At 36.2% G+C, this 27,647-nt stretch overlaps 1 protein-coding gene across 1 annotated transcript in view; it reads left to right on the top strand.

The window, feature by feature from the left end:
- GRIK3 (glutamate ionotropic receptor kainate type subunit 3) overlaps positions 1-27,647 on the top strand; it is a 2,817,598-nt gene that overhangs the window by 1,718,643 nt on the left and 1,071,308 nt on the right. Inside the window, exon 10 of the mRNA XM_044083835.1 lies at positions 6,353-6,556. Within this exon, the coding sequence (XP_043939770.1) occupies positions 6,353-6,556 (204 nt within the window). The remainder of the gene's footprint in view (positions 1-6,352; positions 6,557-27,647) is intronic.

A 27,647-nucleotide genomic window follows, 5' to 3' on the forward strand; every position in this document is an offset into this window, starting at 1 on the left:
TCAATTAAAATTCATGCCTCTGCCATTTCAGCTCATTACAATATGGAACCTCCTATTTTTTTCCCATCCATTGCTAAGGCAGTACCTCAGAGGGACCAAAAACATAAGACCTCCAAGGAGAGCCCCAGTACCTGCATGGGACCTCAATTATGTCTTGAAAAAACTCACACTGCCACCTTTTGAGCCAGCCAGTACAGCTGATATAAAGTTTTTATCTTGGAAAACAGCTCTGCTCCTCGCAATAACCTCTGCAAGACGAGTTTCAGAGTTACAGGCACTCATGACTGTGGAACCTTTCATCATTTTCCATCCAGACAGGGTTTTTCTAAGGACAAACCCAACATTTATGCCTAAGGTAGTCTCCAGTGTGGCCCTTAACCAAACCATTAATTTGCCTACCTTTTATCCAAACCCACAGAATAAGGGTGGGAGACTTCTGCATTCTTTGGACATACACAGACAACTACGCTTCTACTTGGACAAAACTAAAGCTTTCAGAAAAACTGAGCAACTTTTAGTAGCATATGCTGCAGGATCTCAAGGAAAGCCTATCTCAAAACAGACTATTTCAAAATGGATAGGCCACTGCATTCATTTCTGCTACTCACAACATGGTAGATCAGTTCCCAAGGGCATTAGGCCTCATTCTACCAGGGCAACAGCCACTTCAGCAACCTTTCTCAGAGGAGTACCAACCAAAGACATTTTAGAGACTGCAACTTGGAGTTCAATGCACACTTCTACAAAGCACTACCATTTACCTCTCTACTCTAAATCCAGAGCAGGCTTCACCACTGCAGTTCTGCAAGGCCTTATAGCCTCTCCTAATCCTATTTAGGCCCAGCCACCCAACCTCAGCTTTGGAATTCAACCTAAGAGTTATGACTGCAACAGTGAAACACGATGAACATAGTACAGTTGTGTACCTACCATAAATGTAGATGTTTGAGTGTATTCACTGTTGCAGTCCAGGTGACCCACCCACCATCCCCCTTTTCTTTGCTGGGACTTACCTACACTTCTCTATGTTATACAATCTATGTGGTGTATTTGCTTGTAGATGAAGGATATGTTTATTTTACTGCATGCATAATTATTGGCATAATATTTTTAGCCTTCCATTTTGGGGGCACTTGACATCTGGGGCAAGAAAAACTGAAGAAAATGGCGTTGGCTGCATCTTTTATACCCCTGGCGCACTGACATCAGGGAAGAGGTAACAGCAACCAACACCGGACCTAGACTTTGGAATTCTGGCCAACTGTGGGTAGCCTGCCAGCAGGATAACCCAAGAGTAATGACTGCAACAGTGAATACACTCGAACATCTACATTTATGGTAGATACACATCTGTACTTTTTGATCCCAACACTACAAACTACTGCTGCTCCAGACATTTGCTACTCACATAGGTAAGTATCATGAAAAAAACTTCTCGTGCAGTTTCAAACACTACTCAACAACCTCACCAACACTCACTACCCCTGAAAATAAACTCCACAACACTGAGAATACATTCTCATATAAGGCAGATAATCTTTGTCACACTGTGTCAGTCAACACAAAGGAAAGCATTACGTAGTCCATATTCAGAATATAACTTTAATAACATCTCTTCATCCAATCCAGATATTGAGTTCAACATAGGATATACCACCTACTGCATTACCCCTCCTTTCCACTTATAAACTCATCTCACAAAATTGCTAAAGGCTGACCCACTTTAGAAACTAATGGAAATATTGTAAATTACACTCTACATGTTTATTTTAATGTACATGTAGAGCGTTTCTATGTAACTGTTAAACATTGTACTATTGCTTATATTTCAGCCTTTTTTGTATTGATTTTTTGATATTTCATCTGGGTTGAGATGGAAATTGGTCAGTACTGAGCAGTGCACTATCCCAGCAAAGAAATATAAAACAAATAAGCAAACAAGTAGGAAAATAAATAATTTATATGTTCATTACAACATGTCCTAAATGAGCTTCAACATCATCAAAATATCCAACAGATATTATTAAAACCGAGAAGCCTACATATTTACTTCAATTATTATGCACAAAGCTTATCAATTATCAAAAATTACACTCTGTCAGTTAATAAATACATACATAGATACCCAGTCACAAGATTTGAAAGTGAATTAAATAAAAATTATTTCTTAGAAAAGAATAAGTTAAGCAACACAGTTAACAGTTAAATATACAGAGTAATATGAAACTGCACAAGACAAATAAAATAATACATTTTAACAAACAGGTTATAAAAAAATAATAATAAAAAAAAAACATCTAACCACAGGTATTTTTTCTACCTTATTCTGAACTAGATTAATTATTCAGTCATAAGCTGTGTGAATCTATGGAGTATTTCAGGCAGACAGAAAACTAGAGAAAACACAAAGCTCACTGGCTGCAGGTTTTTTCTCTTCTTTTTACTGCTATTTTGGTTTATTTCTTTATTTCTTTATTTATTTCAGTTTGATGACTGGGGAGGTCCACTGGGCTTTGAAAGGCCCATTTGCAGTGGAGGCCCGGGGAGATGAGCTCCATGACACAATTACAGTAACAAATCAATTAAAATTCAAAAAGTGTCAAAAATATTATGAATAGTAAGTTAGATCTATCATTAAGAGGACATTGTTCAAAACAATAGACATATAGTACATGTTACAGTATGACAGTGAATTTAGCTGTTCAAAACAACAGACATGCAGTACATGTTACAGTACAACTTATGAATTTAGCATAAGTAGATGTAAGAATAAAGTATATCTCTACTGGTAGTGAACATTTGTTCTATGAGCAGAGTGAATATAGTATAGTATTTACAGAGACTGTATTAGTAATATAGAGGATGCAAGAGATATGCAGAGTGTTAAGTGTGAATGATGAATTACAAAGTTGGAATTCATGTGGGTGAAGAGCAGGGCAAATCCATTTGGAGGATAGATATGAGTGAAGGAGGGATTTGAAGTTGGTGGGATTGACAGTGTTTTGAAGGGGGGGGGGGTTCCAATGTTTGACTATAGAGTAAGATAGCAGGAAGTAGCCAGGGGACATAGAGGGTTTGTGAATTTGTAATAGGTTTTGGTTTTCTGACGGAAGTGGGCGATTTGGAATATAGGGGGATAAGGCAGAGGAGACAGCTGGAAAGCTAGATGGTTTGAAAATGAGTTTGTGAGCTGTGGAAAGTTTTAGAAGGTTTAGGTAGTTTGGTAACTCAAGCCATTGAAGAGATTAAAGTGAGAGGCAGTGATGGGATGCATATTTGGAGTTGGTGACAAATTTGCTGATTTTATTGTAGCAGGATTCTAACTTGGATTGTAATCCAAGTTGGACATTGGTGAACAGGGGGGCACCATATGTGAGAGAGGGGAGAAGGTAGGAGGAGGCTAAAGTCTTTCTGGTTGCTGGAGTAAGGAAGCGGTTATTTCGATACATATCTTTTCTAAGTAGGAGAACTAGAAATGAACAAATTTCATATTTACATATTAATGAATCTGTTTAATAGCTTTGTCTGATGCCTTTCTATCAGAATAAACTTTATGGTCTTTTATCTCCTTGAACCTCAGAACTGAGTACCAGATCCAGTAATTACAAGGCAGTTAAATTACATTTCCACAATCTAAGTATTAATTATTATGTTTTCCAGGTGAAGAAGTTTCACATTTATGTGCTCTTTTTTTTTTTTTTTTTGGCTACAACTAAAGTAAATGTTGTGCCATTCAGGTAGGATTAAAACTTTTATAGGAAAAAAAATGCCCAAACAGCACCCCTATGGCTTGAAGCATCTCTGTGTACAAGATATTCTTCATTGCAGTCGGGAATGCCTAGCATAGCGGGTCCACTCAAAGCCTCTTTAAACATTCTGGATGGCTTGCTAAAAGACCAGAGTCCAGGCGACCTCATCTGATCTATTATCTAGATAAAATTTATAAGGGGAGTGGCCATCATACCATGGTTGAATATGAACTTTGTATAGTACTTCACTGTCCCTGTGAATGTCCTTACTTGTTTCTTAGGAGCAGGGGTTGAGCAGATATGAATGGAATCCACCATGGCAAGTTCTGAAAAAAATCTTATACCACTCACTCTGGCACTGATATAAGGCACGTTTTCAAGACTAACAGTACAAGCCCATTTTGTTTAAGATATTCTGAATAAAAATATTCTCAGTCAAATATGCACTGGTAGAGCTGTCAGGGACAACATTTTCTCTGAAGAACCAGAATCAGTTAGTTCAGGTAGAACAAAATATTACATCTAGGAGACAAGAGCCTACATAGTTGATAAAGGTACTATGAAAATAAAATGTTAACATTAACTCATGACATCCGAGTGACGCCTCCAGTTGCATCTGCAGTTAACACCTACAGATGCCTCTAGGCATCAAATATTGCTTGTTCATATTTGCATCAATAATTCCAAAACCATGCTATGTTCAAGGTTTTAAATTATTTCATATTAAAGGTTACACAATGGCAAACTCAAATGCATTAATATTTGACCTCTGTCTAGTCCAGGTAAATAAATATGAACTGTTGTTTTTATGATATTAATTTATATAGATATAATTTTCACATTTTTCTAAATATCTCAACAACAACCAAGTAACACAGACCGAACTCCTTACCCTCATATGAAAGCTCTCAGGTAGATGAATAAAATGCTCCTGACAGTATGTGTGTAATGTCAGTGGCTGCTGAGATATTAAGCTATTTACAAAATATTACAAATGTAACAGTTACTGTGTTTACTGTGACATAGAAAATTCCATTTAAGACCTAGAACCTAAAGAATACTACTGCTATAAAAATAGTTGGTGCTGAAGAGTTTGCCATTTATATTTATTTCGTAACCCCTATGGTTCCATACATATGAACATGTATTTGAAATGTAAGGACATAATTTGATTCTGTCAAAAGGTTTAGGCTCTCCCCATTGGAAGTTACAGTGCAAACGTCCCGAACTCCAATGGAGTGAATGAGTTAACAGACATGGAGAAACACTGTATTCTCATAACACTTTGCAACAGCACACTGTATGTTCAACAGTAGTGACAGAAATGTTGATATTACAGACTTCATCTTATTTGTAATAAACTGTTTGCAGAATGTCCTGAAGAAAGCAGACTGCTGATTTAGTAAGATAAATTTGCATTTTGCATAGATTTTTTTTTGCATTTTATCTTTCATTCCATTGTGCCTCTATACTCTTTAAGTATTCTTAGTACTACTCTCCGTCTTCTTACATAAACTGGCAGTTTATTCTGTTCTGTTTTGGGACTTGTTATCAGTCAAATGATTATGCTTTTGAGATCCTTATTACTTATTTGTTATTACACTCAACAACCCTGTATGCCTAATAATTATAATCATAAGTGTTCTTGTACACTGCAATTTACTTTCACGTGCTATAATGTTGTTTCTAATTGCCATGCATGCTTTTCCTGCTTTGTTATTCTATGTATGTTTCTTGTCTTATTAATCTGTACACTAAGTATACTTTATTGTATGCATTTACTGTGGAGCTTTTCTCCCCAGGTCTGCACTAAAAAAGGGCTCTGCCCCAGCTGGACTAACCCGGTCAACAAATGTCAAATAAATAAATAAATACATAAATACATAATAAATGCCTAAAAAAGTGGTGACAACTCTGACAGCTTAAGCAGGTCCTACAATTGTAATCTGCCATAAACGTCTATACTGCTACTTTTCTTGGAAAGCAGAGGCCTCTCAAGCCACAGATTTGTTCATTTTTTAAGAGCAGGAATCTTAATCTCCATAACTAGTAAAAGTCCAGTTGTAAAACTATTACTGGTCATGTGACATTTTGACAATGCTATGAAAGTAATTTAATGTATCCGAGAAATGTAGTAATTTGTCTTTGATGGCCTATCATAGCATTGCATTCTGGGAATGTTTGTACCGTACTATTAAAAAATCATTATTTTTAGAAACAAATATGCTGTGATTGAACTTATTCATCAGAAAACAGTATTATACCAGTCTTCTTTTCTGAATGTTCAAAATAGTCACTACAAGATAGAAAGCAATTTGCTAAAACCTATATTTGAGAGTTTAATTTTTTTTCATGCTCTGTTCTTAGAAAAAAATTATAAACAAAAAGTCTAATCTACTTTATTCTGCATAAAAACAAAATAAGCATTATGAATTTGATAAATAAGTAAAACTTTATGATATAGCTTTAAAGCTGCTTTCTGTGTTTCTCTAGTATTAGAAAGGTTCAGCAAAATATCTTCTCATCAATATATTTTTGCTTAAATTAAAATGAAAATGCAGCTTTATTTGATTTGCTTATACCTTTTCTCTGTTCCTGTCTAGGAAGAACCATATGTGATGTTTAAGAAATCAGATAAAGCTCTTTATGGTAATGACCGATTTGAGGGGTACTGCATTGACCTTCTCAAGGAGCTGGCAAGTATCTTGGGATTTACATACGAGATTCGACTTGTGGAAGATGGAAAATATGGAGCTCAGGATGACAAGGGACAATGGAATGGCATGGTTAAAGAACTTATAGAACATGTAAGTTTTCTGAGGTTTTTTAAGTTGTTAAGGAAGTAGCCATGAAAGCAGTGCATGATTATTACAGAACCACAGTAATTTTTGACATTAATTTTGCAAAATATTCTGTTGTAACTTAGCAGACCAAAAATGAAAGGAAAATAATTTTGCAATTGAAGCATCTGTTGAGATCAATTCAGATAATTAAACTAAGAGGATGTAAATCAGTGTTGTATTTTTCATAAGCAACAATATCTTAAATGAATGATGTTATGTCTGTGAAAACAGTGCACATAAGCTAGTTCAGTGAAAAAGGCATAGGTTGTTCCCCTTTGCTTCCATCCTCATTTGTTCATTTAAACAGTCTACAGTTGAAAACAATGTGAAGCATAGGGTTTTAAGGCTGGAGGAAGTATGGGGTTACCTGCTTAATCTGTCAGTCATGCTAGTTAACATGACCCCTATAGGCAGGTCAATAACTTTGGAGAGCATGAAAGATGTAGATATATGGTAGCATGCACTTACCACCATCTGAGTTAAGCATATGCCAGGAAAGGAAGTCAGAATGCATTTACATCCTTAAGACTCTCAGAAATACTTATTTACTAATACACCTCACTAGTCCTTTGGATGAGATGTTAAACTGAAACCTCATCTGCTTGAGTTAGTGTTAGCTCAGGTGAATGTAAAAGATCCTATGGTACCTACGGATAAGAGTAGGGGGGGTTCCTTGGAGGCCTGGCCATATTTCCCCTAGCAGTATAAATACCACCTCAGGTCTCCCCTGAAAAAAGGCTACTAGCCTACAGGGGCTAACACAGTCGACAACGGAAAATAAAAATAAATAAAAAAGAATGAAGACGAAATTTGCTCAAAAATAGGTTTGTCATAGAAATTTCAGAAATGCTGTTCTAACTGATGTTCATCTAAATGATTAATGTTCAAAGCTCTTCATTCTTCTAGAACTTTATTAGATCAATCATGTTAAACAACTCGCCACAATCATCATCATCTTTTTCACATTTTTTTTCTACATGGGATTGGGGTATCCTGTTAACTGTCACCATCTCATTTGATTCAGTGTTACATTCTTGCCTTTTTTGACACTAATGCTTGACTGTTGCAGATCTTCTCTGATGCAGTCCACCTACCTCATTGTTCTATGCCTTCACTTCCCCTTTCCTTCTTCCTCTCTGTCCCAAATTTTCTTCACCATATTGACTTCTGCTTTTCCGCACATGCACCTGAACCGCTTACTACCAATATCTATTGTGGTGCCCAGTATCCTCAAGAGAGGAGAACACCGATCACAGAATGCATGCTGGGACAGGGCGTGCCAGTCGAAGGTGTAAAATATGGCTCTAGGTGATTTGTTCATGTTGGCAAACAGCACAATATATAATAAAACGCATAAAACATGAAATTAAAACAACTAACCAAAATTCAACTTTCTGCTAAGCCAAAAGTAATTTGAATTCCTAGACTAGCATCATATTACCATTTCTCACAAAATAGTCACTGCCAGTGTTTCAAGATAGGCCTTAAACACTACCAAACTAATGTTAGGATTCAGATACTTTGTCTCCACCAGTACTAATTGCCCAAAGCCCAGGTCATTTAGCACAAAAGAAAGAAGCTCCATTTCAGAGAAATGGTATAGCTCCAATGGAAAAATCCTTATAAGTGGTTCATTTCCATGTCTGTAACTTAAACATTGCACTGTCTGACCTGATCCCATGCATCATATTAACAAAAACACTACTACAAACACAAACAGATGCACACACAGTCAGACACCTGTTCCTACATATACACATACATATATACTCCCAGACATTTCTACACACACAACTACATCTACTCAGCCACAAACAAGCCACCCCTAAACTCTCTCACACTCTCAGAAACACTCACTTGCTAATACACCCACTCTAATCTTCCATTATACACACATACACATACATACACATACACATAGGCACAAAGAATCACAAATCCGGACCTCTGCTTCCCATTTCCTACTGTAATATGGCAAACCAGGGAGACACACACACACACACACACACACACACACACACACACACACACACACACACACACACACACACACACACACACATTTATTCAGCTCCAATTGTACAAATACTGATATGCACACACATGTCCATCATACCTTTCAGCCATTCCAAATCCCTTGGTATTTCTTGGTTTTCAGGACAAAGTAATGGGGTGCCATGAATTCCAAAATGGTTTCTTCAAATCCTGACTTTTTTATTTACAATTTTTCATTACCGATATCCTGCAACATCATCATTGTGCAGGGGCTTGTGCAATGACATCAGCATCATGAGGCAGTGCCTAACTGCCTGTTTAAGAATGGAAGAACTTAAAAAAATGTTGTTTACAGCTGCAGCCTGCTACTTACATGTCAAAGGGGTACTTTCTTTTTTAATTGTTCATAGGTTCATAGATTAGTACTAAGCTAACTGCCCTTGCGAGCCATTTTAAGCCTAGCCAAGTATCCCTTGTGAGACTCAAACCCTGCACCTTGTGTTTGTAAGGCAAACACCTTAACCATTAGGCCACCCTCCTGGGTTTTCTTCTCAATTTGAAACACTGTAGTATTATAACAAGGATAAACAGAATGTTTTAACATGTGTGCCTCTACTATCTATGCATGAATTAAGTACAAAGTTATCAGTGTGCATATAACCTTCATCACACTTAAATTGACTTTTATAGTAAGGTAATGTGTATCAACAAGTACTAGTTCTGTCTTGTAAACTGGAAGACTGTTAAGCTTTTATTTATCAAAAACAAAATATTCCGCGTTGAAGATAAAGCTGGACTAACAGAAACCTAAAAACAACTAAAGTAAAAAATAAAAAACAGTAGACCGGCACCAAGAACCTCTAAAATATTGGTTTATTTAATCCAAATGCAAGAAAAGTTTTTCACCACTCAAGGCTTCTTTAGGCAAATACACATTAATCTTTCAAAACCAAAGCTTCTTAAATACATAAAAATCACATGACTAAGCAAATAAATAATCAGTAAAAAAATCATAAATAATCATTAAGAAAAAGATAATTAAAATCATCTTTTCTTCATAAAGATTCTGACCTAAAATATTATAATAAACGTATTTTATTTTATTATGCCTTTAAGTATAGGTTTTATAGTTATGCACTCATTTAAACCAGGGTACTGGTGAGCTTTAAATTGTAACATCCACCTATTTTCCACTGTTTCAGTGTAATTATATACTGTCTATCCCCCTCTAATATTTTCATATATATTCTTTAAAATAAAAAAAAAATAAATTCATGTTTGTCATTCATGTCCCTAATGTGTCTATATAAGGCATTAGTATCAGGTTTTCTACTTATTTCTGATAAATCCTGTCTTTAACCTTAGTATTTGTTTTTCTATATAGAATGCTGTACAAAGGTCACATTTACACATATAAATACTATCTGTAGTATTACAAGTCCCATTACTTCATAAATAAAAAAAATTGTGTCATAACATTCATAATATAAGGTTCTGAAAGAATATACTTGCAATGACTACAATTTAAATATTTCTGAGTACCCAGCTTATTTATTTTATTTAACTGAGAATATTTTTCTTGTTCTTTAAAGCATAGCTTATGTTTGATATTGCTTACATTTTTGCACCCAAATGCTAAATGACTAAGAGTAAGATCTTTAAAAGCTGGTATATATTTCAGCATAGTTCAATGTTGTCTGATTATGTGTTGAACTTCTGTGTTTCTGTCATAAGCTAGACTACATCTAAAAGTTTTTCCATTATTCTGAGCAATTAAAATATTAATATTATCTTTATTTCTTTCAATACATTCTTTTCAGAGAAAGTATGAAAAATATAATGATTAAAATTATTCCTTATTTGCATGGAAAGTCTTTGTATGGTTTCATTATTATAACCTCTATGAAAATCTTCTGCCATGGATTTTAATTGCCTATCCATATTATCTTTATTAGTATTCGGTTTTGACAGTTTAGTAAATTGATTCTTAACTATGTTATTGAAAATATGTGGGGTGCATGCTACTTACATGTAAATAAGTGTTCTTCTTTACACTCTTTTTACACAGAGTGGTATCAATAAACCATTAGTGGTCTTAATTAATCTAATGTCCAGAAAGTTTATTTGAGTGAAATGCACACTGTATTTAAAACTTTAGAATGTAGATATTCGATGAATTCATAAAAAAACATTTAAAAAACCATTCCATATAAGAAAAAGATCATCTACAAAATGCTTATATGTTAGAATATTGTTTATATATAGTCAAAAACCTTTCCAAAGCAAACTTCAAACTACTTGCATCCGAAGTGGAAAGCTTCATTATTCCCTTGCAGAAGGATAATGATATCCAGGATGCAGAATCCTACACCAAGGCACTCTATATGCATCTTCAGGATTGCATGGACCGTGCTATCCCAAATAAAACCAAGACTCCTTCCTCAAGCAAGAAGAAACCAGTCTGGTGGACCCCGGCCATAAGCAAACTTTACAATAAAAGGAGGAGACTTACACAAAAAAAGGCCAAATCTCAAGTAGAAAAATCATCCCTGATCAGCATTAGTAAGAAATTGAGGGCCCTCATCAAGTCAACTAAAGCTAATTTTGAAAAGAAAGTTGCCAAGGATGCCAAGGATAACCATAAGGCCTTCTATGGCTACGTCAAAAACCTGTTCTGAGCTAGTACAAAATGGAACAAAATACACTGACCCTTCTGACATTGCCAACATCTTGGCTGACAGGTTCATTGCAAACCCCCCCCCCCCCCCCGCCATCACCTACAAGGCCTATTGCCATTCCAGGGGATTGTGTAAGTCCAATTATTACTGATACATTGATTAACAAGGCTCTATCTAAAGCTAAAAACACTGCCTCCATGGGACCAGATGGTGTCCCAGGCTGTGTCATACGTGAGCTCCAAAAGGAATTAACCCCACATCCTAATATCCTGTTCAGTGTCAGCCTCTCCACAGGATATGTGCCCATAGAATGGCGCACAGCAACGGTGGTCCCACTACACAAGGGTGAGGCCACAACTGACCCTGGGAACTACCGACCAATAAGCCTGACCAGTCTGATCTGTAAGACTATGGAGTGAATCATTATGGAACTCATAAATGGAGAGATTGGGAACCTCCAGTCGCTGGACCCCACACAGTTTGGCTTCGTCAAGGGCAGATCATACCTCCTGAACCTGGTGGATTTCTTTGAGACAGTTGCTCAGGCTATAGATAAGGGAAAGGAGGTACACACGGATAACCTTGACCTTGCTAAAGCATTTGATACCAGTCCCCATTCAGGTATTATTGATAAGCTCACCAGCCTGTGAATAAACCCTTACGTCACAAGATGGATCGCAAACTGTCTCTCAGACAGATCCCATAAAGTAAGAGTAGAGGGATCTATGTCTGAATCCAGACCAGTAATGAGTGGTGTGCCTCAGGGCTCTATCCTGGGGCCCCTCCTGTTTGGCATATACTTCTCAGAAGTACAGGCAAGCACAGAAGGGCTGTGGCTGACTACGTTTGCAGACGACTGCAAACTGGGTGCTATAATAGAGTCTCCGGCCGACATGGAGATCCTCCAGAAGGGCCTAAATGAGACTGATGCATGGTGTCAAAGCCATGGTCTCAAGCTAAATGCAAAAAAATGTGTAGTAATCCCCTTTGGAAAAAACAGAGTACCCACAAACTACAACATAGTAGGTGATCCCCTGAAATCTTAAGAAGAAATAAAGGATCTAGGGACCCAAGTAGATAGTCAGCTTTCCTTTGATAACCATGTTAACAAAGTGGTTAGAAAATCCTTCTATGTGACCCATCTGATCACAAAAGGGTTCGCATCAAGATCTAAGGATCTAAGGATGTAATGGTGCCCCTCTACTCTTCCCTCATCAGACCCATTATTGAGTGCAATGCACCAATTGGATTGTACCTGGCTAGGCATCTCCAGCAGCTGAAGAGACCACAGAGGTACCTAACCAAGCAGATTACTGGCCTCAAACAGTTGCCCTATGCAGCACGATTGAAAAAGCTAAGACTGTTCTCTGTTGCATACCGTTTTCTCAGAGGCAATCTCTGTCTAACGTACAGAGCCATGTCCAACCCAGAATTGTTGAACATGCTCCATCTTAACAAAACCAAATATACTCAAGCTGCACGCTCTAGGGATATAAACCTCAAAATAACAATGGATAGAACATGCTGGAGGGATAGATTCCCTTCGCAGGGACTTCCCTTACTATGGAACAGGGTCCCGGTCTACACAAGACAGATCCCCTCACTATCACTCTTCAAGAGGAACCTTGATGAGTGGATGGGTAACAGAAAGTTCACACCGGGGATCACACCAACAGCACTACTAGATAGGGGCCAAGGGTACTAGATGCTAGTACAAGGGTCTGGGGAACTACTAAAGGGGCGGTGAATACCGCACAATGTGGCTGGGCTAATATATGCCTTCGGGCAGATAGCCCAGTACCAATCTATGAACCTATATATACATTCATATTCCCATCCAAAAATGAAATTGTTTAATAGAAATTAAAAAGAAAAAGATCTAAAGGGATTTGAGTGATTTTACTTCAGACAATGTGTTTGCATTGTCTAATCGAGAAGAAGGACTACAGAAATGCAAAAATGAACAAACAGTCAATAAAACCAGCACCTTTGAGACCCCTCCAATCACACAACAGCAAATTCATGCTCCTCCAATCAAGCAACCGCAATCAATATCTGTGATAGAGGGAGGCCAGCAGCCTGAACCAGATAATATGCAGTATCTGGTTAACCATGCCCTAAACATAGGAAATGTTATCTCCCATTGTAAAACTATTGTAATAGTCCAGTGGGCAACATTATCTACTGTAGTGGTTGTAGTTATTGTTTTAGCACTGGACCTTTTGATACACCATATGTGATGACAAAGCATTTCCTTTTGCCAAAAGACAAAAGAGCAAACAAAAATCAATGATGTCACAGCCAAACAAGACACAGTCACAGGATGAACACAAGGAGTCAAACATGAACTTAATTGGTACTGTTTTTAATTTATCTAGTAATGTTTTGACTCAACACTAATTATTGTTATTAAATAAAAGTTTATCCTTTATTCCTGCAACTAGGGCTGATATAGCTGATTACTTAATAGAATTTAAATTGTCTGTAAGAAGTCTGAATCTTTAGTTGGTGTTTGGTAACAAAGGTTTAGATTCTTCTGATGATGGATTTAATAATTTGAGGAGACACAGTACTTTTGTTTCAATATGAACCCATTTGTCACTGCTTTTGAAGAAGCAGTAGAGAGATATTTATGAACTTATGGCTACAAACAACAATAAACATTTTTATAACTTATCAAAAGAAGAACAGTTACCAATGAGATCTTTGTCTTTAAATAAAGATATTGTTACTAAAGCAGCTGACAAGGGTGAGGGCATAGTAGTTTTGGATACTGCCTACTATGAAATTCTTGAGTCTCAGGACTATGAATTAATAGATAAATGTTACATAAATTGTATTATAACTTCAGTAAATAGCAATGTGCATGGAATGCATTTAAATGCTCAAATTACACTTGATATGCTGGAAATTTTTCATGTTAAATACCCAAGAATCCCAATTATTTATGGATTTCCAAAAATGCATAAGTCAAGTTCAGCTCCACAACTGAGGCCAGTAGTTTCAGCTACTGGTTGGCTCACTGAGCCTATATCTAAATATACAGAATCTAGACTGAAAGTAGTTTTGAACTATTCAACTGCTGTTATTAAGTATACAGCGTGTCGTGTTAATGTGTATCTCTGTAGTATCATAACATAGTTAGATAGGGGTTTGAATCCTGCAAACGCTGACTGTGGGGTGTGTGAATACCTTTGAGAGGATTGCTCTTTTGTTAGGGGTGGTGGCCTAATGGTTAAGGTGTTTACCTTACAAATACAAGGTGCAGGGTTTGAGTCTCACAAGGGATAATTAGCTAGGCTTAAAATGGCTCGCAAGGACAGTTAGCTTAGTACTGACCTATGAACTGTAAATACAACAAAAACTTTTTATTTGGTCATCTTAAAACAATATTGCTGATTGTTATTTTATTTTCTTAGATATAAATGCTCTCTTTACTTCTATAGTTCTTGAATTCTTAAGGGAATTTATTGCACAGTTTGCCATTTTTTATGCAATAGAAACTGAAATGCTTTGTGCTTTGATAGAATTAGTTTTAGAAAATAATGTTTTTATGTTTCATGATAGAATGTATAAGCAATATAAGGCTATTGCCATGGGCACACCCGTGGCCAGCATTTATGCAAATTTAGTAGTCAACAATTGGGAATTGAAATATATTTCGGATGGGAATATGAATGTTTATGTAAACAATGTTCTATTTTATAAATGTTTCGTAGATTATTTTTTTCTTATATGGAATGGTTCTTTAAATGTTTTTTATGAATTCATAGAATATCTACATTCCACTTCTACCTTTTATGCTTTAAATACAATGTGCATTTCACTAAAATAGACTTTCTGGACATCAGATTAATTAAGAACAATAATGGTTTTATTGATGCCACTCTGTTTAAAAAGAGTGTGAAGAAGAACACATTTACATACAAGTAGCATGTACCCCCCACATATTTTCAATAACATAGTTAAAAATCAATTTACTAGACTGGCAAAACTGAATACTAATAAAGGTAATATGGATAGACAGTTAAAATCCATGGCAGAAGACTTTTTTCATAGAGGTTATAATAATGAAACCATACAAAGACTTTCCATGCAAATAAGGAATAATTTTAATCATTATATTTTTCCTACTTTCTCTGAAAAGAATATGTTAAATAAAAAAAGTAAAGAGGATACTTATATTTTAATTACTCAAAATAAAGGAAAACGTTTAGATGTATTCTACCTTATGATAGAAACACAGAAAAAGTTCAACACATAATCAGATAACATTGAACTATGCTTAAACATATACCAACTTTTAAAGATCTTGTTCTTAGTCATTTAACATTTGGATTTAAAATTTAAGCAATATCAAACATAAGCTATGCTATAAAGAGCAAGAAAAAATATTTTCAATTAAATAAAATGAATAAATTGGGTACTCAGAAATGTTTAATTTGTAGTTATTCCAATTATATTTTTTAGAACCTTATATTATGCATCTTATCTCACAAAATTTTTGTATTTAAGAAGTCATGGGACTTGTACTACATCAACTATTATTTATTTGTATAAATGCATACTTTGTACAGCATTCTATATTGGAAAAACAATTAGGAAGCTTAAAGACAGGACTTTTATGCATTTAGCAGAAATACATAGAAAACATGATACTAATGCCTTGTATATACACATTAGGGACACAAATGACAAACATGAATTTAGGTTTTTTATTTTACAGAATATATATGAAAATATTAGGGGGGAGATATATATAATTAGACTAGATTAGAAACAGTGGTAAATAGGTGGATATTGCAATTTAAAACTCACTAGTACCCTGGTTTAAATAAGAGCATAACTATAAACCCTATAGTTAAAGAAAGACATAATGAAATAAAATAAGGTTATTATAATATTTTTAGGTTATAATCTTTATGAAGAAAAGATGATATTAATCCTCATTTTCATAACGATTACTTATGATTGTATTTTTACTGATTATTTTATTGCTTAGTCATGTGATTTTTATGTATTTAAGAAGCGCTGGTTTTGATTGATTCATTTGTATTTGCCTGAAGAAGCCTTGAGTGGTGAAAGACTTTTCTTGCATTTGGATTAAATAAACCCGTATTTAGAACTTTTATTTATCAGCAGACAGATCAGGTTGAATAATGAAATTTTTTTTTCTTTTGTCTGATTTGTATCAAGCACAAAATACTCCTTCCTGGCCAATTTTTAATATCTGAGGATAAGGCTGCCAGAACCATAGGGTGAGGGGGGGGGGTGGCCCAATTTAAATCAAGTCATGAACTGTGATTCCAGCTTCTGGCTCAGATTTTTTTTTTAAATAAAAGGGCTGTGCAAGAGGAAATAAGAAAATGGACATCAGAAACAAATAAAGTGTATGTGTTCATGTGTGTGTGTGTGTGTGTGTGTGTGTGTGTGTGTGTGTGTGTGTGTGTGTGTGTGTGTACACATGTCCGGTTGTCAGCAAGTGTCTATGAGTGCATGAATGCCGCTGTTTGCAATTGCGTGTATGTGACTGTTTCTGAGTGCATGTGTATATGCAGGTGTGCGTTAAGTGCATATGCATAGGTGAGTGTGTGTGAGTAGTTGTATTTTAGTGTGAGCGAGTGTGCCTATATGAGTGTATGGATATGTGTATATGACTGTACATGAGTACATGTGTATATGAGAATGTGGATGGGAGTGTGTGTTAGTGCATGTATGTGAGTGTGTGATTACATGTATATGACTGTGTGTGAGTGCATATGTATATGTGAGTATGAGCAAGTGCTTGTATGCGAGTATTTGTGAATACGTGTGGGCATACATGAGTGTGTACAGGGTTCAGAATCAGACTCCTACATAAGGGAGTTTGCTCCAGAGAACATTTTTTTTTTTATTTTAAAGCATGCATACCTCTCAACTGTACAGACTTTTTGCAGAATGTCTAAATCAGTCATGAGGGATTTGGGGACCCAGGTTGATAGCAACCTGACTTTTGACCATTGTGTTGCTTCCATTGTACAGAAGGCTTTCTACATGGCCCACCTCATAAGTAATGGTATCTCATTCAGGGACAAGGAGGTCATAACATCCCTGTATTCTTCCCTTATAAGGCCCATTATTGAGTACAACACCCCATTAGACATGTACCTCACAAAGGACATGCAGCAGCTGGAGAGACCACAGAGGTTCCTCACCAGGAGAATTCAGGGCCTCAAAAGTCTACCATACACAAATAGGCTAAAAGCCCTATCCATCTACTCAGTTTCATACAGAATCTTCAGTGGTGACCTTTGTCTGTCATACAGTATGATCTCGGACCCCACCTTGATGGGACTGCTGCACTTCTACAAGCCAAGCTCCACTCCAGTAACCCACATGTGCAGCCTCAACCTGGTCTGTGACATCAATAGGACATGTTGGTGGGACAGATTTGTGTCCCAGAGACCCCTATCTGTGGAATAGACTCCCTGCCTACATCAAGCAGAGTGCCTCTTTACCCCTTTTTAAGTGCAACCTGGATAACTGGATGGGAAACAAAAAAATACACCCTGGGTTTCCAATGTCCCTGCTGGACAGGGTCATTGGGTGCTGACTTGTCTAAACATGGGTTAAACTCTTGGCTAGGCTTATAAGGGCCTCAGGGACAATAGCCTATGATCTTATGAATTTTTTTCCTCATATTATTTGGTCTATTCTCCTCATAAAATTTGTGGTTTTCTGGCAAATCATTGAGGATTGAAACCCCTAAATAATGACATACATTTGAGTTACAGACTTTATGTTCTTCAGAAAATGTATACTAACACAAATCATGTTATTCTAGCAACTTTTGAAGTTTATAAGAGCAATATTGAAAATCTTTCTCTGCTTCTGGCCCTTTGTCCCACCATTATTTTAGGCTTTAACCAGATTTTTTGCTCTAAGAGTTTGAAAGTTATTCATAACTATTCAGGGAAAATAATTATTCATTTTAATGCAATATTCCTTTTTTTCAGTTAAAAGAAAAGCTATCAATGTAAAATTCAGCAAATATTACTCAACAAATGCATTTATTTATTTATTTTATTTGTCTGTGTTTACTGGGAAAGTCTGACTATGTAATACCCATTTTCAGTGGAGGCATGGGGAAAAAAGCTCAATTTGTTTAAATTGTATTATACCAAGTTCTAGTTAAACAGACAGTAGTTACAATTCTATTTACATTTATACACAAAGAGTAGTTACATTTCTATTTATATTTATACACAAACAGTAGTTACATTTATACATTCTAAGATTTTACAGAGGTGGAAATTACTAAAGAGAAACCCACATGCAACTTAGTGGATTGTATAGGTCAATATTACCTTATCGAAAAATGTCTTCATCAAATACCTCTTCATTGACCGATAAACAGTAAACTTCCAAATCTCCGCACAGCCTCTTTGGCAAATTTTTCCCAAGGGAAAATTTGCTTGGCCAACCAAAAACCAAACAAACTTTTAAACCCTACAAAGTGGGGGGTCTTTGCCCCCACCCCCCATAACTAAATATACCAACTATGAGATTGCACTACAGTGGGGAAAAGGGCGAACTCCTGATGATGACCAAGTGTTTTTTCCCCTGGGGAAAAATTTGCTGAAGTGGTCATTCAAAGATTTGGGAGTCTACTGTTTATTGGTCAACAAAGAGGCATTCGAAGATGACATTTCTCAATAAGGTAATATAGACCTGATTGTACAGGCAGCAGTTATGTATAAAAACTGTTTTGCATTTCAGTGAGAGGTTGAGAGCATGTATTTGGAGAGTATCATACATGAACACAAAGTATTAACCTTGTGATGAGCATGTGCAGGACCAGGACTGGTTAAGGTTTTTGTTTAAGCAGTGGTTTTAAAATATTGAATTTATTGGAGAGTTTTATTTGTGTGGGAATACTAATCCAGAGTTTAGCAACATACTGTGAGGTGAATGAGTCTCCTGTAACATTATTTGACTTATTTCTAAGTAATACGAATTTGTTATTAGAATGGAGTTCCCTTACTGGGCAGTAGGACAGTAATATGTTTTGTAGTGAAAAGTATTTTGCTGGATGATGAATGAGTTTCTGTGCTGTAGTTAGTTGCGAGTATGTTAGGTAGTTGTGCAGTTCAAGCCAGATTAATTGCTTTAAGCCATGACAATGGTGGGTCCTACAAGACAGACTGGTGGCAAATTTAGCTATTTTATATTAGCAGGAGGAATTTCTGTGCAAATGCATCCTGTCAGGAAGCCAGTTCTTGTTTACTGTGAAGCAGCAACTTCAAATGATTATAATATGCCAGGGCATGACCACAAAGAAAAAAACATTTTGTAGTGTTTTGTGCTGGTCAGGCAACACACTTTTATATGAGTAATTGTCAATAAATATTTTGTTATATCTCAAAGATCATTACTCATAATTCTTAGCTAGTAACAGAAATATAACAACAATCCCAAAAAATTTTGGACTACCATAAATCAACTATTATGGCCAGGTCGTCCCACAAACTCCAACACTTACTAATACAAATAAAATAGATAATGTAGCCAATCAATGCAATACATACTTCACAAACTGTATACTAAATATATCCAAAACAAACATTATCCCACAACCTATCATTCCCAGTGATCGAAAAGATTCATCTAATACCTTCTCTTTTTAACCCATACAGATGAGTACCATAAAAGAACTACTTAAGCTTAAACCTTCTTCTCTTGCTGCTGACAGACTACCTTCTTTATATCTTAAGACAGCTGCTGAAGCCATCTCTTATCCTGTTTCTATTTTGATCAACCATTCCTTAACTGAACATATCACACAGCTTCACAAAGAGGGGGGTCCTGTTTTGAACTTTCCAGTTTTAGGCCAATATCAGTTTTATCTCCACTATCAAAAATATAAGAAAATGTGTTCATTCTCAGCTCCTGAACTATCTACTGTCAAGCAACCTGTTACCAAGTTCCCGACACAGCTTTCAACCACACCACAGCACTACTACTGCACTAGTGAGTTTCACAAACACTATCAACCAGAGCAGAAATAATGGTAATCTAGTCTGCCCTGTTAATTGATATGACACTGTGCCCCATCAAAAATCACTAAATGAACTCACAGCCCTTAATCTAAGCCATTCTGCTCTCACATGGTTTCATAGCTATCTACCTGACAGACAGCAAGCTGTAAAGTGGCAATATGATTTTTTGTCACGTCCACCTGTTCCACTAAGTGTTCCACAAGGCTGCATCTTGGGTCCACTTCTTTTCAGCATATTCACCAATAAGTTACACATAGCCACCCAACAAGCTACAATCATACAGTAAGCAGATGATTCTACACTTTTCTGTTCAGCTCCCACACTTTCTAAGCTCCATATGTTAATCCAGCTTTCCTTCCCAGCAGTAGAATCTTGACTCTCTGAATATCACTTACTTCTCAGTCCAAATAAAACAAAACTTATGCTTTTCTCATGTAGCAAAATCTCAGACTTCCAGCTTCCCTTTCAGATAACCTTTTCTAACAATACCAAGATAGAACGTGTTCCATTCACCAAGTTACTTGGAGTTGCAATTTGCAACAATATGATATTTGATAAACACTGCTCTCTTACTATTAGAAAAAGTTCACATAAGACTAGGTTCTCTTTATAGAGTTAAACCTTATCTCACAAACTCCTCAAGGCAGACTATTGCCAGGACTTATCTCATTTCTATTATTCTTTATGCCTCTCCTATTTTCACCAAGCTGAAGAAAGCTGAATTAACAAAGTTTGAAGACTGCTACAATAAAATTGCCAGATTTGCTGCAAACACATCATGTAGAACTCATCACTGCACTGTTGTACACAACTAAATTGGTTATAACTACCTAATTACCTATCTCTAACCCAACTATTTATGGCAGATAGCATAATTTACCAGTCTGATAAATGCCCTGCACTCTGTAATCTACTTCACCCCCAAGTTAACAGCAGACACTTAAGATCCTCTGATGAATTTCTGTTACATGTCTCAAAAACTAACAAATACTATGGAGATGCACTTTACTCTAATCAAATATCTAGAACTTGGAACTTAATCCCCCAACACATTCTAACCACTGCTAATCCTTCAAAGTTCAAAATACTTCTAAAGTTTCAAATACTTAACTCTTGTCTTACTGCTGGTTGATTCTGTATTCACTCCTCTGTAGATTTCTTTTCAAATGTTGCATCTCAGACTAACATATTTTTATGTTTCTTTATTCATATTTTCAGTCTCTTCTATATGTTATTTCTATCACTCTTTTCCATCCTATTTTTCCTTGTGTGTAACGTATTTAGTGTCTCTGCAACCAAAATGTGTGTAAAATATAAAACATATGATGTATTATTTATTTATTTATTTATTTAACATATGTTTACTGGGAAAGTCCGACTTGGAACAAAGCCAATTTTCAGCAGAGGCCCGTGGAGAAACACTCCAGACATATGTCTTTCAATTAGCACAATAATGTGCTATTAACATCATTTTTTCTTTATGTTCACATTGTTATTACTTTTGTTTATTTTCAGTTTGTCCGTTTTTTGTTCAAATTTTTCTTGTTTACAAATGTTTTGCTACTTTTGTATAAGATTTACATTTCTTCTATTATCTAACTTTGTACATACTGGGGCTTTTCTCCCATGCTCTTCTGAAAATGGGTGCTTGCCCAGTCAGACTATCCCGGTCAACAAAAATAAATAAATAAATACTAGTAGATGTTGCTCACATGTTTTAAATTTAATATAAATGTATATTTGACTATGTCTTAAGTGATAATTCATTAAAGGTGTTTGCCACCACAGCAGGCTGGTAATCTGCCTTAGATGCAGGTGAGAGACTCTGCTGTGGTAAAGCTGATTCCTCAGACCACTACTATTCATCTCAACTTCCTAACATAAGAAATCTGGATAAAGCCTTAAATAATGGGGGGGGGGGGCAAGGACCCAAAAATAGGAATGGACTTTAAATATTGTTCTTATAAACTTAAAATGTTGTTAGGATAACATACTTTGTGTTACATTGCGTCTTCTGAAGGATATGAATTTATTTATTTATTGACATGTGTTTACCGGGAAAGTCTTTCTGGGAAGAAGCCCTTCTTCAGTGGAGGCTCGAGAAGAAAATCTCCAAATTATTACAAAACATTTTAAGAACAATAATTTTACAATCTTCAAAAATAAATCAAAAAAATCTGTAGTTTAAATAATTACAACAAAGCAGACATAATAAAAAACATTGGTTAAGAATCAGTAAAAGTTATATGACAATCATTTAATGTTTATAGAAATTTTAGACAGTTTGTAGAGAAATTAAAGGTAAGTTAGTCTAATATGAACAGAAATCACAATATGAAGTGAGGGGAAAAACAGGCTTATGCTATATTTAGTTAGAAAGCCAGGGAAGAGAATTAGATAGATGTAAGGTGGTAAATGAAGACAGGAGAGTAAGGAGATACAAATAAATAAAAGGTACTTGTTCACATTTAGGGTTATCGTTTATCCTGGTTTTGAGCAAGTACAGAGCCAAATTTTAGACAGGAAGTCTTTCAGTGCAGTTTTGAAAGAAGGGGGGGTATAGACCTGATTGATTCAGGTAAGGCATTCCAGGCCTCAGCAAATTTGTTAGACAATTCCCAGCAAATTTGCTAGGTTTGTAAACAGACAGGAGATTTTGGTCACTGGAATGCATTGACTGAATGGGAACAATGCATTGACTGACTGGGAACATAATTGTGTAAAATGTTTTCTAGTGCTGGAGAAGCAGATGGATGCTGGATAATTACTTAATATTTTGCAATTTTGTTAAATTTAGTTGTGTTATTTAATATTAGCCTAGCAGTTCATTTTATTTTTATGAAAGAAAATTACATGTCAGTTTTATACAAGTTCAAAGTTGGATACAAGTTCAAATGTTAATACAAATAAAACACTGTTATTCTGACTATATTTTGTGTTGTTTAGTATTTTGTTTGTTCTTCATTTCGTCTTTTGAATGTTGGTATCCCGCAATTCCATCATAGTGGGTGGGGTTACATTATTATGTACGCAAATTTTATATTAATTGGTATCCAGATTTTTGGCCAGTTGCATCTGCTTTTCATGGGCCTTTGTACGGATTTTTGATGGTTTCAGGTTGAGTGTTATGATGTCCATTCTCATACACATGCAATCTAACATTCGTACCCCTACAGCTTTGCTAGGCTTACGTAGAAGTGAATGGGAGTGCTGTCTTATAATGGCATTCATTCTTTCTTCCAGGATAAAAGTTAGTTAACAAAGTGATTTTCTAAATCATTCAGCCAATTTAATTGGAACCCACTAGCATTTCCATGATGGATAGCATGGCTAATTAGCATATTGCCTCAGATTGCTACATTAGCATATCTCTTCCACTTAAGGCTGCACACAGCACTGAGGACCCTATGAGGAGGAATATTCAATGGCAGACTATGTTCTAAATCAAAAAGTCTTATCATGATGCAGAACCCTTATGAGACAAGGATCTGACATTCCATAAAGCTCTTCTGAATCCCAGGTTAAATCATGCCTATTTAGCAATATGCTAAAATCTGAAAAAAAATCAGTTAGTACTATATACTTTTCATGCCATATGTGACTTATCAAGTATTTCAGAGGCAAGGAGAATGGGATATTTTTAAAATGGCCATCTTCATAGTGGAAATATAAGGCAGCCTCTGAAATATAGAATAATTGCCATTACTTTCCACATCCATTTCATCTCATCCAAACTACCAAATCACCCACTTCGAATTATATACATATAAAGACAGAGATAGAGCAATATATATCTATATATATATATATATATATATATATATATATATATATATATATATATATATACAGAGAGAGAGAGAGAGATATGTCTACCTTGAAGTAATCTATTATCTGAATGATATTTTTGTCAGGTTTATTGGATGTTATTATATCTAATTCCTAGTTTAGTTTATACTAAACCTATGAACTTTGTCTATACAATTTGAATATTATTTCTGTATTAATTTTTGTATTTGTAACTGGAGCTTTTCTCCCCAGGTCGCCACTGAAAATGGGTTTCTGACTCAGTGGACTTTTCCGGTCAACAAATGTCAATAAATAAATAAACATCATAAATATCCCCAGCTAATTATGTGTATCAACACTGAGACTGCACAGCAGTGAGGTAAGGGCAAATTCCATGACCCTGCTGCACTGCAATTTCATACAAAAGGCTGACGGCAAAACATTCAATCATATGAGTTTTTGCTCTAATTTACACATACAAAAAGCATTTGACCATATCAGTATTCACTGTTTTGACCTGCAGTCATATATATATACATATAGATATATATCTATCTATATATATGTGTGTGTGTGTGTGTGTGTGTGTAAAAGAACAGAATGATGTCATCATTGGTAAATAATAGCCATTAAAATCCCAACAACTACACAAATCACTGAACATGCAGTGAGACAGAAAATACAGACTTTTTTTGCAGGTGGGCAAGCTGCCCTGCACCTACCCCATAGCCTGATAATTATATATACCAGCCTTGAAATCAAACTGCAGAGAGCAAAATGGATAACTCTCTAAACCCAAATGCTAAGCAGTCTTGCACAAACTCTGTCTCTGCAAGCTTGCCAATCTCTGAATTGATTAAAAATCATATTACAATTACTGTTTAGCAAAGAATTTACCACTGTCACATTCAGTCAAAAGTGATATTTGTTGAGCTGTAGAAGTGTCAAAGAGAAGAAGATTGACTGTTCCCATTGAATTACAGTTTTGTGTGCAAGAAGATACTTGTTGGCAAATGCTGAAGTTTTTAGAAATTTTACATTGCTCAGCTGCTTAAATACGTTACCACAGGGATTTCTGGGAGGAAAGCACATGGTTAGTTAGCGTAGTTCACGTCCCAAGAAAGACTCATTAACATTTTCAGTAGGCTGTAGAGACAACCAGTCATGGTGCTGCATCACATTGCGGTACAGCATGGTGATAGGACTGTCTCTGAATCAGAAATGGTTACTGCAAGGTGTACATGAGGCTTACACCTTGTGGTAACATTTCTGAATCATGCCCCGCATCAAATTGTGGTGCAGCACAGTGGTAGGGCTGTCTCTGAATTAGAAATAGTTACTGCAAAGTATACATGAGGTTTACACCTTGTGGCAACATTTCTGAATCATGCCCTGCATCCCATTGAGGTGCAGCACAGTGGTAGGACTGTCCCTGAATCAGAAATGGTTACTGCAAAGTGTACATGAGGCTTAAACCTTGTGGTAACATTTCTGAATCATGCCCTGCATCACATTGTGGTGCAGCACAGTGGTAGGACTGTCTCTGAATCAGAAATGGTTACTGCAAAGTGTACATGAGGCTTACACCTTGTGGTAACATTTTTGAATCATGCCCTGCATCAAATTGTGGTACAGCACAGTGGTAGGACTATCTCTGAATCAGAAATGGTTACTGCAAAGTGTACATGAGGCTTACACCTTGTGGTAACATTTCTGAATCATGCCCTGCATCAAATTGTGGTACAGCACAGTGGTAGGACTGTCTCTGAATCAGAAATGGTTACTGCAAAGTGTACATGAGGCTTACACATTGTGGTAACATTTCTGAATCATACCCTGCATCTAATTGTGGTGCAGCACAGTGGTAGGACTATCTCTGAATCAGAAATGGTTTCTGCAAAGTGTACATGAAGTTTACACCTTCTGGTAACATTTCTGAATTATGTCCTGCATCAAACTGTGGTGCAGCACAGTGGTAGGACTGTCTCTGAATCAGAAAGTGTTAATGCAAAGTGTACATGAGGCTGACACCTTGTGGTAACACTTCTGAATCATACCCTGCATCTAATTGTGGTGCAGCACAGTGGTAGGACTATCTCTGAATCAGAAATGGTTACTGCAAAGTGTACATGAAGTTTACACCTTCTGGTAACATTTCTGAATTATGTCCTGCATCAAACTGTGGTGCAGCACAGTGGTAGGACTGTCTCTGAATCAGAAAGTGTTAATGCAAAGTGTACATGAGGCTGACACCTTGTGGTAACACTTCTGAATCATGCCTTGCATCAAATTGTTGTGCAGCACAGTGATAGGGCTGTCTCTGAATCAGAAATGGTTACTGCAAAGTGCACATGAGGCTTATACCTTGTGGTTACATTTCTGAATCATGCCCAGCATCAAATTGTGGTGAGCACAGTGGTAGGGCTGTCTCTGAATCAGAAATGGTTACTGCAAAGTGTACATGAGGCTTACTCCCTGTGATAACATTTCTGAATCATGCCCTCCATCAAATTGTGGTGCAGCACAGTGGTAGGGCTGTCTCTGAATAAGAAATGGTTACTGCAAAGTGTACATAAGGCTTATACCTTGTGGTAACATTTCTGAATCATGCCCTGCATCAAATTGTGGTGCAGCACAGTGGTAGGACTGTCTCTAAATCAGAAATGGTTACTGCAAAGTGTACATGAGGCTTACACCTTGTGGTTACATTTCTCAATCATGCCCTGCATCAAATTGTGGTGAGCACAGTGGTAGGGCTGTCTCTGAATCAGAAATGGTTACTGCAAAGTGTACATGAGGCTTACACCTTGTGGTAACATTTGTAAATCATGCCTTGCATCAAATTGTGGTGCAGCACAGTGGTAGGGTTGTCTCTGCATCAGAAATGGTTACTGCAAAGTGTACATAAGGCTTACACCTTGTTGTAACATTTCTGAATCATGCCCTTTACATATAATACAAAGGTTTATGGAATGCACATAATAATAACACAAGGGTGGTACATATATATAAACCATGAGCAGTGTGATAAAATTGTCAAGAATAAAAAGAATGCATCAGAGTTTAATATTCAACAGAGCTCTGTTTAAGAAAATTTGAACAGTATACTATATATTTAGTAGTTTTAGTACTGCAGATTTTAACAGAAGTTACAAAACAGAACAAAATTACTTATTAAGGCAATGAGCAGTGTACTCCTTAGGAAAATGAGCTGAATGTAGGTGGACATTAACCATGGATATCAAAACATGTGTGTCTATAATTTCCTTCAAATTGCCCTTAAGTAATTTGTAATAATAAGCGGTTATTGCAATTTCTGATGTGCAAAATGGATGTAGTTAATTTTGGTTGGTTTTATCTTTAAATATGCCTTTTCAGCAGTAAAAGAGTTAAATCAAAGTCTGTCTACAAGGTGACAAACTTAAAGGGGACTATTGTGGCTGTGTAGAGCGTCGATAGCTAGTGTCAGACAGTATGCATTGTTGAGAAATTTGCACTGGCAGACTGTTCTTCCTGTTATTGGAATCTAGTTTTTTTGAAAGGTCACACAATGGT

Source organism: Protopterus annectens, chromosome 1.part1 (genome assembly GCF_019279795.1).
Source record: "Protopterus annectens isolate FY-2018-M chromosome 1.part1, PAN1.0, whole genome shotgun sequence".
Lineage (NCBI taxonomy): Eukaryota > Metazoa > Chordata > Ceratodontiformes > Protopteridae > Protopterus > Protopterus annectens.